This window comes from Phragmites australis, chromosome 9 (genome assembly GCF_958298935.1).
Source record: "Phragmites australis chromosome 9, lpPhrAust1.1, whole genome shotgun sequence".
Classification (NCBI taxonomy): domain Eukaryota; kingdom Viridiplantae; phylum Streptophyta; class Magnoliopsida; order Poales; family Poaceae; genus Phragmites; species Phragmites australis.
In genome coordinates, this window is record NC_084929.1 from 8746921 (window position 1) to 8764461 (window position 17541).

Consider the following 17541-nt stretch of genomic DNA (forward strand, 5'->3'; position numbering starts at 1 on the left):
CCGGCGTACATCCACCCACAAGCCAACGCATACGCGGTCTTGAGACATTTGGACGCCTACCTCCTTTGGTTGTTTGGGTGGGTGATGTTCACTAGTGGCCAAGGCCACCTGGTTACGAGGACCCTTGTGCCGTACGCCCGGTCGATAGCGGACGCGCATGCAGAGGATGTACCGCAGTTCAGCTGGGCATCAGCTGTTCTTGCTACGACGTATCGGGCGCTCTGCGACGCATGCACGAAGAAGGAGGCGCTAGCCACTTTTGCCGGGTGTCCACTTCTTCTTCAGCTATGGTCGTACGAGCATTTCGCCATAGGTAGGCCGGTGGTGGATCGCTCCCCGTACCCAGAGGAGTGGTACGGCGAGATGGAAGAGGACGCGCCGACAATGGCCTCGCTGTGGTGTCGTTGACGGGTACGTAATTTACATTAACAGTTTCGTTCGTACTATGTTACTCTCTAAATATCTGTATTGATGTTTGTCACTCAGCCACACTGGGCCCACGAGCAGCCTCGCAGCGCATACGAGCATTTTCGTACCCAGTTTGACAGGCTACGTCCTAACGATGTGGTATGGGAGCCATACAATATTCGGTCCGTTCATACACGTCCAGGGTCGGGATTGTCACCCTTGTGCACCCGTGACGAGGAGTACTGGCTCACCAAGGCGCCCCTTGTCTTCGACATCTACGTCGAAGAGTACTCACCGCAGCGCGTCATGCGGCAGTTTGGCCGTCACCAGGCATTCCCGCTCGTCCCCATCCGTACAGTCCCCTTGCACGTCCACAGGTACATTTGATAAATTTTAGTTTGAGCAACCTTCGTTTCAGTTTGCCTTACATTTACCGTGGTTTCAATGCAGGTACACGCAGAAAGGCCAGCCAGCTGGCCACCTCTGGGCGGACCGCTTGGCCCCTTACGTGGCAACATGAGCCCAAGCGCTACAGGACGTCGTGGATGAGGCGCGTCCCCACACCGAGGGAAACTTTAGGGAGTACCTACGGTGGTACGTACCTCGTACGCGGACTCGTGTCACCTACACCCCTGATGATGTCCGGGGCCACGTCGCATCGACAACGGAGACATACCCGGTGCATTGGGACGAAGACGCCGCTTTAGCAGTAAGTCATTTTTTGAAGTCCGTACTACATATTGAATGAACATAACCGTATACTTTAATTGTTCACTATTGTTCGTATCCGCAGACAGATATCATTTATGATGTAAATAGGGATGCAGCTGCTGCCATGGACTGCGTCCGACAAGGGCATCACCTAAGTGCGTCGGATGTTGCGAGCTTCATTAGACGAGTTTTTGACAAGAGGACGCGCGCCCTGAAACTCACCTCCTGCCGATCTACCACAGATGTAGCAGGGCCGCCTCCCAGGACGAGTGGTGTACACGCCAAGTCGTCTCGGGCGTCAGACGTGCACCGACGTTCTTCAGTGTCGGCACCCACACGACCCCTTCTATCACGTCTTGGAGGGTCCGAGCAACATGGTATGAATTATACTTTTGAAAATTATTGATCAATATCCTTTACTTATTGTTATTAAACATTCATTAGGTCCGTCTACACAAGTCTCGACGCAGCCTCGCAGATTGAGCCCTGTACGTCCACAGTCAGGTACTCCGGGAACCCTTCTTCCTAATTTCTAGTACTTTCAGCAAAATAAGTTACAACTGTGCTCAGGTTACTTCGGTGAAGAGGCCGGTCCATCTTCGGCGGCCCCACACCCTACCCCCCCCCCCCCCCCGCAACGTACTACGGCACGTCAGCGTGGCCTTCTTCTGCTGCACCGTCGTACCACGCAGGTACAATTATATATTTTTTACTACTACTTTCAATACCATATTGTTCGTATCTAATGTGATTATTTGTTCACAGGCCCCTCCAGCCAGTACACATGGACGCCTGCCGAGCTTTCACAGTCCTCCTACCCTAGTCAGGAGGATGAGGCTGGCCCCGACACCGCATACGACATCGTCCGTGACTTCTTCGGGGGCACACCTGACTACGACGTCCTTCAGCGGTCCCAGGTTTCCAGTGCACCGCTTCGAACCCAGCCCACGCACGACGAGCCCTCGACACCGGTGGTCCCTACTAGGCCTACCAGACACGTCGGCCCACCTGACCCCCTCACCTACTCCAGGGGTCACGTGAGGGTTAACAAGTGGCATCGGGACCACGATGGGGCACACGGACGACGGCAACGAGGGAGGCATGAGTAGCATTTTACATTTTTTGTAACTAACATATGCGTATTCGCTTCGTGATGTGCTCATATGTATTAAGACACGTTCACTTTGTATGGTCGACTTAGCATTTCGTAAATGCATTTCATATTTAGACACGTTCAATGAACAAGTGACCACACCACTAAACTTTAACCATGACTTGACAACACATGCCTCCTGCCGCAGGCTTTAAACAAGATGTGACAACACTACCCAGCTTTTTCAAATCAGTAAATGACAACACGGGTACCAATAAACGTGGAATCTCTGACCATGGTCAACGACAAAACTGTCACATTCTTCAAGATGGAATTCGATGCTCCTCCCGCCAGCTACGCCCATGCCCTAATTCCTTTCTTTAAGAGGGAATCCAATGCTCCTGCCTCCCCCAACTATAAGTAGCCAAACCTCCTTACGGAGAAGCATCGCTCATTTCTCATATCTCTCAAGTGCAATGTCTTCCTCAGCTCCATTGAGCCCACCAAATAAACATTGGGGGACTACCGTACCTGAAGGTCTCGAACCACCAATGTGCTTCTGTGGTGACCTTTGTAAGCTCCGCGAGTCGCAGGACATCTCATACACCTATGGACTACGCTTCTTCATGTGTGCCAACTACGAGTATGACAAGCCTCGCAATGCAACAACTGGTTATCGACCGGTACGGTAACAGATGTCCGCCTCATCTCTTCCGATTACGCACCCTCTTTTACTAACCGCTCATCTTGTTCCATTTGTTCAGTCCCCTCCACCGCTCTGTGATTTTATTCAGTGGCTCGACAATGAGCAAAATGACTCACAGAAGCTGTGGGTCGACATGAACATGAGGTGGAGAAGGGAAGCGTACGCACGTCGGGAGTACGAGCAACAGCAAGAGGAACTTCGTCTCAAGCGGGAGGAAGAAGAGCGCATGAGGAAGGCGGCGCATGACCGTACCGTGGCTCAGGCTCGAGAGGCTGAGAGGGAAAGGAAGCGGGAGAGGGCCCGCCGTGCTAAGGCAGTAGGTCCCGATGCCCTCCGAAAGGGAAAGTATCCTAGATGCACGCAGTAGAGAGTACCTAATGTAACCCGACATACTTTCCTTCCCTAAGGCATGTTATGATTAGGATCGGCGCACTAATAAGGTCTTCTTAGTGCGAACCGTACATGCCACCTTTGTTTCCTCATCGTGTCATCGCGGTTACAGTGTATTGTAATGTTTTCACCATGTGTTCAATACTATGTTTGTCCTCGTTCGCACCCCATACCCACGTAAAATGCTGCAACTACTAATTACTAATTTTTTCCTCCCGTTATTACATAACCTACTCCAAATTTAATTTCTTAATTTCCTTACACCCCTTCTTTTTTTTTCTTCAATTACAAAAATAATACATTTTTATAGGATAAAATGGAAAAAAAATTAATTTTACATGAAAAAAGCCCCTAACCGCCCTCTCAGAGGGTGGCTAGGGGCTAACCGCCCCCCAGGGCCTAACCGCCCCCTGAGAGGGCAGTTAGCCCCTCTTGCCGCCCTCTGAGGGGGCGGTTAGGCCTACCGCCCTCTCAGGGGGAGGGGGCGGTTAGCACCCGTACCCGCCCTCTGAGAGGGCTGCAGCCCTCTGAGAGGGCGGTGGGCGCCTACTTTTGTAAATCTTTTCACCGGGAATCTATTTATTTAAATTTAAACTCGAAAAAAATATAAAAATAAAAAAAACTTGGGAAATACAGGCATCGGCTAGGTTGCAACTTGACTTCGGCCCAATAGAGAGATGGGCGCACGCGGCATGACTAGGCAGAAGAATTTGGGTTGCAGACTACACGGAAAGCGCGCGCAGCATCTCAGTTCAGGGAAGGAAGGTGGGTAGGGAAGTTGGTTTCGGCCTAGGGAATTTTTTATTTTTATTTTTCAATACTTGTAAAAATACATGTCTATTTAAAAATATTTTGAAATAGGCATATATTTTTATAAATATTAAAAAATCTCGGCCTAGGGATAGGAGAAGGATGGTGGCCCGAACTGAAAGAAGAGAGGCGACTTCAGCCTAGAAAGGAAAGAACTAACAGTTGGGCCAAAGAAAAGGGGATAGGTTCAGCCCAGAAGGGAATCAGGCTAAGAAGGAAAAGAGAGGAAAAGGAATTGGCTTTTGGCCCAGATGGAAATTGGATTTCATTTTTATTCTTCTATTTATCCTTTTCTTTTCTATTTATTATTTCCATTATTCAATTATCTTCTGATTATTATTTAATTAGGAAAATCCAACAAAAGCTAGGAAAATCAAAACGCCCTAATCTACACAGAGGAAAAGAGCACACGAGAGCAAGAGGGGACCTAATAAAATTATTTCTACACCATTTTTATTTAATTTTGTTATTTCTCAATTTCATTACTAATCCTTTATGTAATTTAGTGTTCCTAATCTCTTAGGCATCCCCCTCCTTATGGTTAATGGTAATGACTTCAAACCTGGCCAGCTCCTATAGTGTGACGGGCATTGTGTACAAGGCCCGGGAACGGATTCACAGCCGAGGCAAGTGCATGGTCTATCACCCATCACTTAAACTACTATCATATATAGGTATCCTATCTCATCTTAGATTTCCCTTGCCTTCAACAAGCACTCTTGTCTATCGACCAAGTTTCCATACTACAAATCCCCACATTCAGATAGCATCCAAGTATAGGCTCCTCTCTTCTCGAGAATCCATACATCCCTTATCAGTATATGGAGTTGAGCAATACTAGTTTTTGAGGATTTCCACAAGTCCGTCCAAGTTGAGGGGCTAGGGCTTGAATCCGGTTCGTTGTCTAAGAGGACATACTCCTACTTATGGTTTAGGGCACATTACCCTTACTGCGGACAAACAGATGTCGAGGCAGCATCTTCCCTTTTTCTCATTCAAAAATATTCCCTAATTGGGAGTGCCTCGCATATTTCTTTTATAGTAGTAGGATCGGAATAACTTACTCCATTAAGTTCGCCACCATAGAACTCCACCGTTACACCTACTTGCCCAACGCTATGAGTAGTTGATATGGTCTTTCTTGGCTTTGGCTTTCAAAGTGCAGTTCAAAAATGTCTTTTTGATTCCGTTGAAAATCGATTTTACAGTATAGGCGCTTATGACCTCCCCCTCTATGCCTTGCGGTAGTGATTCCTCTGGCATTACGACCTTTACCACAATGGTGCCGTCCATGGATCAATATATTTCGTGGATTGGATTTCACTTGCCTGTCTACGGTTCCCTTGCGTGTGCTCAGGATAGGTGTTTTGTATAAATGTTTCGTCGTATTATAAAGTATTCTCCTTTAGTTCTTTTCTCTATCTAGAAGTGGAAGCTCAATTAATTTGGAAAGTTAAAATTGGGTTGTTACACTTGGCCACAAGTGGATGGGGAAGTTTTGCACACCTGCCCGATACCGTTGGGCTACGCTAGGGTCCAAGTGGACAAGGTACATCGCATATACACTGTCATTAAGCTAGACATCCCAGAGAGGAGGGGTAAAGATTTTAGGAAAAGTCATCCACGGTTTTGTTACGTGGCACAAGCATTACATAATCTTTGACCAAGAGGAGGGTATTGTTGAGTCAGACTCTCCACCAAGAGACCTCCCGTAGTCATCGCCACCAACTAGAAGAAGTCTAACTCCTCCGCCACCGATTAGAAGAAGTCCCAGTTCTCTGCTACCACCTTAAATGAAGTTGTTCCCATGACCATCTTAGAAGCAAGCACCACCACCATCTCAAAAGTTGGCACCACCTAATAAGTCTAAAAAGAATGTGATTGGTAGTATAACATCATTCTTCAGTCGTCCAGATGAGAGTCGTGAAAAGTGTGTAGTCTCACCTGGCGCGCAGTGTCAAACTACGAGCGCATCTCAAGGAAGGGGTTACATGAAGCAGGCTAATGTAGAAGCATTATAGAAAAAATCTTCTAGAGATGATGCGAAAGGATAAGGAGTGGATTCGTAAGATGGGTGTTTGAGATTGGGAACACGTTGGTCCATCTAGATAAGTTAGATGGCCTAACAAATCAAATGTGGTACCTACATAAGTGGTACATGGAGAGGTGCAAAGAGAAACATTTTCATACTATGGATGACCTCCTCTAGTTGGATTTGAATGAATTGTACCAATTGTACCATTAAATCATGGTATATATTGAACCATTAAATTGCATGTCCAACTTCTTTCTTATGTAGAATGGATATATAGACATGCAAAAATAACAATGGAAAATAGTAGGATTCCTCGACCCAGGACATGTAAACAAGAAACTGGTCAAAGCCAACCCAAAAGAAACTACATATTCAATGCTATGCTAAAGCTGAAATACAAAAGATGCATATCTTTACCCTATAACTCTGAGTCCGTGTTTCCCTACCTACTAGTTCTACTTTTTATATGCAACATGATGTTAAGACTAATTGGCTATGATAACCTATATGTGGAGTTTTTACTAGATCATCCTTGTCATCCAGTTGAACCTTAGCAAGATCGTTGTTTTCGATTTGCTAAGGAAACAACAAAACAAATTCCAAGACGTAATAGACTTTCTAAATAGGTAAATTTGATCATTTTGTTATTGCTCTAGTAATCTTCCATCCGATTGCATCTAAGTTTAATTACTATTTATAATCACGCACAGGGTATTTGCACGATATTGTAAAAAATGTTCAACACTTACAAGAAGGATTCCTACGTCCGAACTGATTTTCCTTGTGCAAGGCAAGACCACGGTAATAATTTATATGGGTACTACGTATGTACATTCATGCACGGATTCTATGGTGACTCAGACATCATCTTCCAAAACAATGCTGAGGTATGTAATTTTTCATATTAATGTCTACTTTTCAATTTCTATTCACAGATTAATTTTCTTTGTTCATTAATGACAACACTCGAATCTAAAAACAAATTGGCTACTGGCCCAGAAATTGTAGGCATTCAAGATCAGCTCTTCGGGTTCATCAATAACTTTGTCATATGTCCAGAGGGCAAGTTTCATGACCCGACATGCTTCCATTTAGATCTCCATAAATGTCTTAACCGTTCGGATCCTCGTACTTCTCCTATATTATAGACTCGTTACTTCCCTAGTAGTATGACACCTTCTAGCAAGTAGAAATATGAATGAAACTTGAACTATTTCACAAACTTGTAAAATGACGAACTTGTTGCAAAATTGTGATGTTTGAATGAATAATGAACTATATATGAACTTGTTGTGAACCATATGTAAATGATAAACTCATATGTAATTATGAACTGTATGTGAACCATATGGGCTATTTTTGTTTAGGACTAATATTGCATTTTGGGGAGTTTAATTATCAGTGCTGGTTTCGTGGCTTGAACTGGCAGTCATGACATCACTATCACTGTCGATTTTATCTATGAAATGACAGTAATAATAGGCTATCATTATCGATTTATGGATAAAACTGGTAGTGATAGTGGTGTTATCACTTCTGGTTCGAGCCACAAACTTACAGTAATAAGGGGTATCATTGACAGTTCCACAACTGATAATGATAATCCTAGACTATCACTGCTGATTACGCAGTGCCGGTTCAAAAAAGTAACACTGATGGCGGTTTTTAACCGGCACTGATGGTTTTCGTAGTAGTGGTACCTTGTCAGACAAACAAAAGAAAAACAAAGTAAACTACAGCCTTCTATTTTATTACATTGATTAATGATCAGAAATGCCGTTTTTCATTCAACAGGTTACATGCTTCAGTGTTCATGCACTAACAAGAAAAAAGGCATTTGGTCCATCATACGTGCGTAAGTGAATTGGTCCACAAACCTTGTCTTTTATTGTTAATGGTATGCAATCCTGGCCAGAAAAATGAGATCAAATGGTAAAAGAACGAAGCCTGCAAATACATGAAGATTGAACAGGGAAAGAGCTGAGCACCCTGCAGATATCTTTTTCTGCCTTTTTCAGGGCTAGGGCAAATCCGTACCTATATCTTTCTGACTCTATTAGTGTGATTGGGAGGATAGCTGTAATTATTGGGCAATCCATCTACTTTCCCCATGATCATCAGGTCACATTATTAGATCATAATGCCATTACCTATTTAAAAGTTTTCCCTTGTTATTTACATTTTGGAATTGTATTAGGATCCGGCGTCTCGAAAAAAGATCTTATTAGGGTTAACACCGTCTCACGACTCGATCGGTCTATGTAGCATTGATCTTGAGTCACTGAAAAAAGAGTGCTAATTTCAAGAAATTGTGCAGTTTTAGTACAGTCGTTAGCCATGAGAATTTAGTAAGTACGTGTCCAGCACTTTGCATGGGTAAACTAAAGACGAAGAAGAAGATGCTAGTACGCACTTACCTGCACTGGCCAGTGACATTGCAGCATTAGGCGAAAAGATAACAGCACCAAACTGCCCATTTCTGTATCAACCCAGCAGCTAGCCCCCAATAATGTTCACGAAAAGGCCTGAATTTGGGTGACACTTCGTTGTCATGGCTGGGAGCGAGAGGGTGGTCGATCGATGGGGATTCATCCGTGACAGGAAAAGGCAAGAAAGCTGGTCGCTACCTTGGTCACAGGGATAAGGACCAGACGACGCCATGGACATGGAGCTTCGGCGTGGCTGCTGGTAGGGACGGGAGCTGTGTGTGTGAGAGAGAGGCGGTCGTGCCTAATGATTTGATTGATTTGGGCACGCCAATGGAAAGCAGCAAAGGTGGCGAGGCGCTTTGGAAAAGAGTGAAAAAGCTGATGAGACGGCTGGCTTAGTTGTAGGAAGTTTTCCCGTTGGTATTTGTTAAAGTGAAATGCTGATTTTGGTCCACCGGTCACCGCTGTGCCCTTTGGTGCACATGTACCAGCTTCAGACCGGCAGCAGGGTTAATTGTGTTGTGTGGCTTCAGGGTAGGAAGAAATCAAGTTTACTTTTTTTAGTTTATTTAATACGCCTGACTAAAATTTCGTAGTGTTTAGTTTGTCAAAAACTATGGATCTAAACCCATATAAACGGTATGTTGTCTTTGGCACAAGGCAGTAGCTCATTGGCTGCCTGCCATACAGCCTCTCCCGGGTCACCGTCGTACATATACCCTCTCCCGAGCATTCTATCCGTCAAATGCACACTGTTCTTCCTCCAAAGATTTGCTTTTTGAGTTTAGTTTCAGGGGTGTAGCCGTGTAGGTGGTGTGGCAAACGCCCACGTCCCGGTCCACTACCGAAGGCCCCAGATTGATGAGGAGGACATCACTTTTTTATAAATATAATTAAACTCATTTCTCAAAATGTTTATATTTTCGTGATAAATGATAAGATTCTACTAAATTTTTATTATGTTTTGTTACTTAAGAATATAGAAGAAGCACCATAATATCATCTGCATATCACCCTTCAGAGGTCAAGTCTATTCGAACTGAAAGTCGAATTATTCGGGGGCTCAGGACTATGTCAAAAAAAACAGGTATAACTTCCATATATAGAATCCAATTGAGACGTCCTTAGACTTGCGAGAAAACTTATGACGAGACTTTTCTAATGAATCTGATCTTACCCTTATATTCGTTAGGAATTAATCAGAGTCGTTGAAATAAGGTATTGCGTCACCGTTTTAGACTTCGTCAGATCTTGTAAGCATGTCGGGATCAAAGTGCAGGTTGTGTACATCTCTTCCCATAGCCGAACAACTCTAGGTCGACTTCCTCACGTCCCTCTATATATACAGTAGTTGTCGTAGTTTAGACTCGAATTTTGCTTAGATTATTCTGTTTTAGATAGTTTTGTCGTATATCGATTTATAGAATCCAACTTTGAGTACTTTATTGGTAATTAGCAATATTCAGATTGCATATACCTTGTTCTTACTTGTATTATCGATTCGTTTGCAGTAAAAGCTTTCTTAGCGAGGTCAACTATATTTTGGCACGGTTGATAACCACAGAGTAGTAGTGTAACAGTTGCAAAGGTTTTTGATCTGTTTTGATCGGATCTTTATATCATTAACATCGAAACTCTACTAAATCGACTTATCACATTATCTTTTAGAAGATTAGGCAACACTCTCATAGTAGATGGTGAGGGAAAATAAAGAGAAGGTTGTGCAATGTCGTTCAGGTATTGCAGGATATCGCACGTGGATCGGTGGCAACTAGTGGCGGCCATACTAGTTCCGTCCCTCTTTCATATTCCAAGACTATCGGAAAATGTCCAAATTGCATTAGAAATGTGTTATATTATTATATCATAGATTTCCTTCTAATGCCAGGATTTTCCATGAATTGCAGAGAAGTGGACTGGGTCTGATCGTATGAAAGAAATTCCTCCTGGTTCAGCAAGTAGAATTTTTTCTAGATGTCGTTCTTTTCACTTTTTGGGCTGAGACTTTTTTCTTAAAAAATAATTTACAAGCAGATGATTTTCCGACCCTGACTAGCAATTAGGAAATTAGGGATTGAGAATATCGGTCGCTCACTATCAACATATTCAGTCAACACCTAGAGATGTTCCATTCTAGGCGGTGCGGGCAGCAAAGCGCCATTGTCAGCCACGAGTGGTAAGTGAAAGAAATGGCTTGGATGGAAATCTACATACACATCGAAACTTCCTTTCTCAGCTAAGCTAGAACGTCCATCCCACCAATGCATTGTACGACTCTCCACCCTCCCAGTCAAGAAGAAGCCGAGAAGATAGAAGACCACTCCCTTTTTGAGTCCGAGGGACTATTGCTGTCGAATTTATATATTGCATTCAAGGTTAAACATAACTACAGGAGAATTACCAAATACAAAGTTCAGTTCTCCTTTCGTTCTCTTCTTTCCTCGGGATGGACTGACTCCATATGCACGAAAGAACTGAGATCCAAATTTTAGGAGTATACTGGGCGAATTCTTCTAAGAAATAAGAAAAATAGGGCAATAGTTGACTCTGCCCCATAGACCATTCGGAAAGGAGTCTGTCCCTTCGGTCCAAATAGGATCCTAGCTGTCAATTTTCTTGAGTAGAAAGGAAAAGAATTCACCTAAAATAAATTAAAGAAGCCACGGGCCCTTCTTTAGTGAGGAAGGAACTGATCTCGTACAGCACTCTCAAAGATAAGTATCCCAACACACGTACGATCGATCAAGTCTTACAGAAATTGGATTTCCTTTTCGAAAGAATGACTCGCGTTTGGAACAGATAAGTTCGGCACGGAAACAAAGAATAGAAATTGGAGAGCAGGTGCCCTTCCCTGGTTGTTACCCTCCCAGCCGGCTCGATCATGTTTATATTGGCAGGAGGAAGTACAGCATGAGTGGGTAGCTCAGTGGCAGGGGAGCAGCGTGGTGTAGCTCCCCTTGGTTGCAAAGAAATACTAAAGAATTCTAAAGGAAAACAATAAACCGCCAGCTCCTGCTAATAAACGTTGAGAAACATCGGAAATCTTGTAGCCGTTGAAAGAGTGTCTTTTTTCTTTTAAAATGATGTTTATATACGAGTCCTAGACTAAGCAAAACAAGCCCGGCAAGCAAGCCTGAAAAGAATTTCCTATTAGGCATGGGCAGCATAGTGTCGGCCCAAGTCATGTCAAGTATACTGAGAGATTAACACCCAAAACATCGGAGTGTCAATTAAATTGATACTTGGACCCACCAGCATAGACTCAGGGTGGTCTATGTATCATCCTCAGCGGGCAATTGCTACATGTTTTAGGTGTCAAATGATCAATTTTCTCCAAGTATACCTCAAGTTTGGTCTAAGAATTGCAATTTAGAGAAAATTGCTGAAAACCATGAGTTTTGTTGTTGGTGTTAGACCATGTGTGTAGGACTGATAGTCACATAGGCGGCGATTGAAAGTTCAATGAGTTTAGCATTAGGTCAATGTAATTTTAGTGATTAATATTAATATAGTTAATTTGACTAACATAATTTACTAGTATCCAAAGTTTAATCTCATGGATGTGATGTGATGTGCTTGGAGTTCCAAACACCTTAAAAGGTTGAACATTAAGGTCAAATAAGTGCTATGTGAAGATATAAGGACATATTATTTAGACAAGTGATCATAGTGTTGAAAGCATCACTTGTGTAGATATGTTTGTTCTTTTTATCCATACTATGAAGAGGGGTTTCGGTTTAGTAGTTTGATCTAGTGTCTTTAGGTTAGTTACCTAGTAGATGATGCTTACTAGGTTTGGCTAGCTTTAATAGATCATAGGAAGACCTAAGACATCGAGGAAGAGAAGCCACACACACGGGTACTTGAGTTGGATTAAATTGGATAAGTCTGCACTGGAAAATAGGTTACCATATCATATGGTGATTAATGATAATAGAATCATTGCGGCTAACTTGTTTTGTGAAGAATCATTGAATGTTAAGTCATGGTGGTGATTCTTGGGTATTCTCGACCCTAATATCATTTTTCATGGTGATTGTCAAAGGATATGTGTGAAGATCAAGAACTATTTAGTTCTAAATGTCACAAAGAGTTGAGGTTGACACCTAAGAGTAGATATTCTTTGTTTTTCTTTTGATCGTACTATAAAGGGGTTGATGATAATAGCTTGATCTAGTTAGAGCTAGAGAGGTATTTGTGATACATACTAGTCAAGTCTAGTACTAGGTAGCTCAATTGACGCCCAAGAAAAAGAAATCGAACCTAGGACAAAGTTTGGATAGAAAAGAAAGTCCCTAGAATTTTAATATTCATTGCATGACACGGTGAGGCTTGGCAAATGGGCAGCTTCTCTGAAGATTCAAGTGTTGCAGTCACTGCATGATATGGTGGCCCATAGTGTGATGCACCATATGTTAGATATAGAGAGGTTAAAACTCGTGGAGATCTAGTGGAAAGTCACCGCATGATGCAATGCACAGTACTTCATTTACAAAGAGATCCAATATCTCAAGAAACTTAGAAGTTTAAGTCACCACATGATGCGATATGGGTAAGTCATGTTGCGATGCAGTGCATATCAGCTGTAGAGAGTTTGGGAACTTGAATGTTGAGGATGGTGAGTCATCGCATGATGCAGTGGCATCATCACATGATGTGGTCAGTTGTACAGAATAATTAACATACCATTGGATACTCTAGTTGCCGCATGATGTAGTGGTTTAGTTCACCGCATGATGCAGTGCACCGTACTTCATTTAGAGAGAAATCCAAGATCTGAAGCAACTCAGAAGTTCAAGTCATCACATGATGCGGTTTGGGCAAGTCACTGCATGTTAGTTGCTCTCTGAACTTGGATGTTGAGGATTGTCAGTCATCGCATGATGCAGTGGCCTCACTTGGATTACTTTTGTGAATACCTGTCTTTTTGTGAGCAAGGCTATCTCTGCTTGGATTGCATCCTTCCATTGAGTCTAGTTCGAGCATTGTTTATAGTCTGCCATGGTCTTGGGATCTGGATCATTTTGGAGGTTGTTTGCAATCATAGTGGAGAAGTATGTATCGAAAATTGTAGTCTTTCGGTCATATGATTCTCTAGAATCTAGATAGTTGGTGAAAATCTCTTGCACCCTTGGTGACTGTTTGAGATTTCCCAATATGACTAAATCAAGGTATTCTAATGTCCCAGCATCATTAATTGAGTGCACTATTGAGCTAGGTTGTGGATGTTGCTGATCCACTAGGTGTATACTACCAATTGGGTGTCTGTTAACTTGATGTTGACTTGCACTTACTGTTTCAAATGGTTTCCTTCTCTGTTTCCTTTGACGCTTGCAAGAAGTTGTATCCTCCTTTGTGGCCGTATCTATCCCCCTCTTATTTTGAGTAGGGAGTTGAGTGGTTTTAATTGGTACCTACACTCTTTTGGGCACATTTTTGGCAAGATTATAGGATTTTGTGACACTATTGTAGTAAGTAAATGCATCTGACAGGTTATTTGTAATATGTTGCAAATTGATGATTTTTGAACTTGGAGTTTTGTCGAGACCAGTTCAAGAAACAAACCAATCTTATCTATGTGTTGAGCCTAGGAATCAATCACAACACATAGTGATTTCATTGATAATAATCGTTACAATATCCATACTTAATCGGATTAACCGTCTTACAAAAGTGGCGTTCAAGAGTCAAAGAATCAAATAAACTGCAGCGGAACTAAATGAACTACGAAAACTCTAATCCTTTACGACTCTCCCATAGGCATCATCGACATAGAAAGCATCTTAGAATGATCCACTTTCAACGTACTCCTCGATACCTTCTCCAACTGAGTGTTTAGTGATAGCAAGAGTGAGCACTTATTGTACTCACCAAGTTGTGAAGGAATAGTATGTATATGAAGGCTTGACAAGGATAAGGCTATATGGCTCACTTGCATAAATCAACATTTAAGTAAAAATATTTGAAAAGCAAATATAATTAAGTGAATAACCAACCACCTCAAGATCTCCATCTATCTTGATTTAACCCAGTAACCAACACCTCAACCAAACTTCCATCCACTAAGGTTGAACCATCAATCATAGTTCTCACCACTATGATTAACCACCCTCAACTATGATTCCCACCATCACAGTTGACCTGAGTAACAAAAACATTTAGTTATAATCATGGTAAGTTTGCAGTGCCACTCATGACTGTGAGCATGGCTGAATATTCAATTTTAACTCTGCAGAGGTTGTACTTTACCCACGGATAACTCTTACACACTATTGAGATGTGCGCTAGGAATCCACTACAAAACCTTTACAATGCCCCCTCTCAGCACATGCCTACCCGCTAAGGTTTCACTGCCACGTGATTTCACCTCAACAATGGAAGCCCCCTCTTGCGCCTTTTGGATCCCAAGACATCCTCCATTCACCACTCTTCTGCCTGATCTATACTATGCTGAGAGTAAGCATTACTTAGCTAGACCCGTCCCATTCCAGGCTTATGGTTGTACTATAAACACAGAAACGTCACCCCGCGAACTCGTCCTTAGATTTGAGCAAGACTACTACTTTCCAAACCATACATCCCATCATACCACATGCTCAAATCCCTATACCATGTTGCTACAAAAGTTATACCATCAAATTTTGTTATTATTGCATAGTACCATTATCAAATTCGTAAAGCATTAATCATGTTTACCATCCCCAAAGCAAGGCTAAGCATCATCTACCCATCCATAACCCAAAACCATACTAAGGCGATAAGGATGATAAGAAAAAACTAGGGTAAAGCCTAACTTTGGGACTCCCAACAATTTATTAGCATGCATTATTATAAAACAAAATATTTGTAAAACTGGGATAAAAATGATCAAGAACACAATTTGTCTTCACTGAACTCAATTGGGTCTTCAAAATTTTGATCCTGCAGACCTTCTAGTTCCTCTGAAAAGTTGGCATCTACTCGTAACATACGTAGAAAAACAACAACTCAAAAACACCAAAATCCAAAAAGAACCAAACATCATACAACAAATATCATCATCACAAGATTACACTATTTCGGACTATTCGGCGAAAGAATTGGTTAAAATGGAGCTACGGTTTACAAGTTATGATTTTCCAAAGATTAGAATATGACTAAAAAGATTATCTATAAATAAATTTATGTTGCTAGAAATTTTCTACGATTTTTCAAAGCCATCTATGATTTTTTGGGTTTTTTCTGAAATTTTCTAGCATTTATTTGAATTATAAAACTATTTAAAACCATTAAAAATAATTAAATAAACCTATAAAACATTATAACACACTTTTAGAAATTAATTTACTATTGGTTATATTTTTAGAATTATTTTTATACTAAAAGCTATTTATTGCGCAATATTTAACTATTATGACATCATCAGAATAATTAAAACAATTAAAAGAAAAAGAAAATGCTGACTGGCTTGCTCACTGGGCACTCCTGCTAAGGTGGCTTGACACGTTGGACAAAACGCTGATGTAGCTAGATGAGGTGGCAAGTAGGGGTGACTAGGACTATAGAGGACACGAGGTGACGTCTGATTGGCTCGCGAAAGGGTACGAGGGGATCTAATCCTCACCGTTGAATCAAGATCCAACGGCTCAGATGCACTGGTGCTTGGATCTAGTGGACAGAGGCGGCGATGGTGGCTTCCACGGTGGCGCAGCACCGGAACCTCATTGGAAAGGCGCTCCGGTGACTAAATCTTGACAGCGAGCGACAGAACAGGGGCACAAGCGAACGGAAAACTCACCTAGGTGCTTATCGAAGCCCAGGGAACCCTCTAGCTAGGTCGGTGACGGCGCGTGGAAACAAACTTCCTCAATCAGCGTCGTAGGTGGTGCTTCGGTGGCAATTGGCAGTCGGGATCGCCTCGGGAAGTTTCTATACGCTTCTGCGGTGTTTGAGGACTCCTTGGTAGCAGCGATCTAGCTTTGGCATGCGAGATCTATGGCGGCGGCTTTCTTCTCTGATGCGGCGGTAAATTCCGCACCCTCGGCAACTACCTGCTCGAAATTGACGTCTTGCTCTGGGATGGTCTAGGGGAGGGGTCTAGGGCGCTATTTATACACGGAAGAGATATGATTCGTGAGCGGCTCGGCTTCAATTTGAATGGCGGTAGCAAGCATTCGAACTCCGATTTGAACTCCAGTCCGCATGGAGATAAGGCATTTTCATCCAGGATTCTTGCTTCTCCACGCCTAGCAAGCATCTAGACGGTCTTCTCCATCGTATGCACGTCGGGCTTCATCTTTGGCCTGTGGACGGCTCAGTATTCTCAGCGATGCAGCTCGGCGGCATGAGAGAGTGGGAGAGAGAGCGGGGCTGGAGGTAGGGGACGAGTTCGGTGGGCCAGGCAAAAGACGTGGACTTCGGCCTAAGGAAGGGTGAGAGGAGGGGGAAGCTGGTGGCAAGCTGGGCTGCCTCGGGCCAAAACAGGAAGAGGGGAAAGAGAGGGGAGGAAACAGAGATGGGCTTTGGGTCCAAATAAACAAAGGCTTTTCTATTTCTTTTCCTATTTCCCTCATGTATATATACACATATATAGTGTATATAGTATATAATATACCTATATTAGCTCACAAAAAATCCAGTAATCAACCAAAATACATACATATTTATCTATAACTATTATTTCTAGGAAAAAATAGCCCACAATGTATATAAGTATTTATACACATAACACACATATTTACATATATTTATATACATGGATAAAGCACATATACACACTTAGGATTTTATTTAATTTTGCAAATTCTTTTATTTCTTTTGGGAAAAGTTTTTGGCTTTATTGATTTTGAGAAATTTGGCTGTTACAAGTTTAGATTCTTGAATACGTGGATCTGAGGTGGAAATACCTTAGACATTCCAATTGATTTCCTAACATTCTTTCTGGTACTTGAAATCTCCTTGTAATGCCAGGAAATGATCC

General features: G+C 42.5%; 1 protein-coding gene across 1 annotated transcript; it reads left to right on the top strand.

Moving 5' to 3' along the window:
• The first annotated feature begins 392 nt into the window (after nucleotides 1–392).
• On the top strand, nucleotides 393–1099 carry LOC133929740 (serine/threonine-protein phosphatase 7 long form homolog). The gene is made up of 2 exons (XM_062376525.1): nucleotides 393–785; nucleotides 859–1099. Exons 1-2 carry the CDS (start codon nucleotides 472–474, stop codon nucleotides 926–928), a joined length of 384 nt encoding a protein of 127 aa, XP_062232509.1. The 5' UTR covers nucleotides 393–471; the 3' UTR covers nucleotides 929–1099.
• The last annotated feature ends 16442 nt before the right edge of the window (nucleotides 1100–17541 follow it).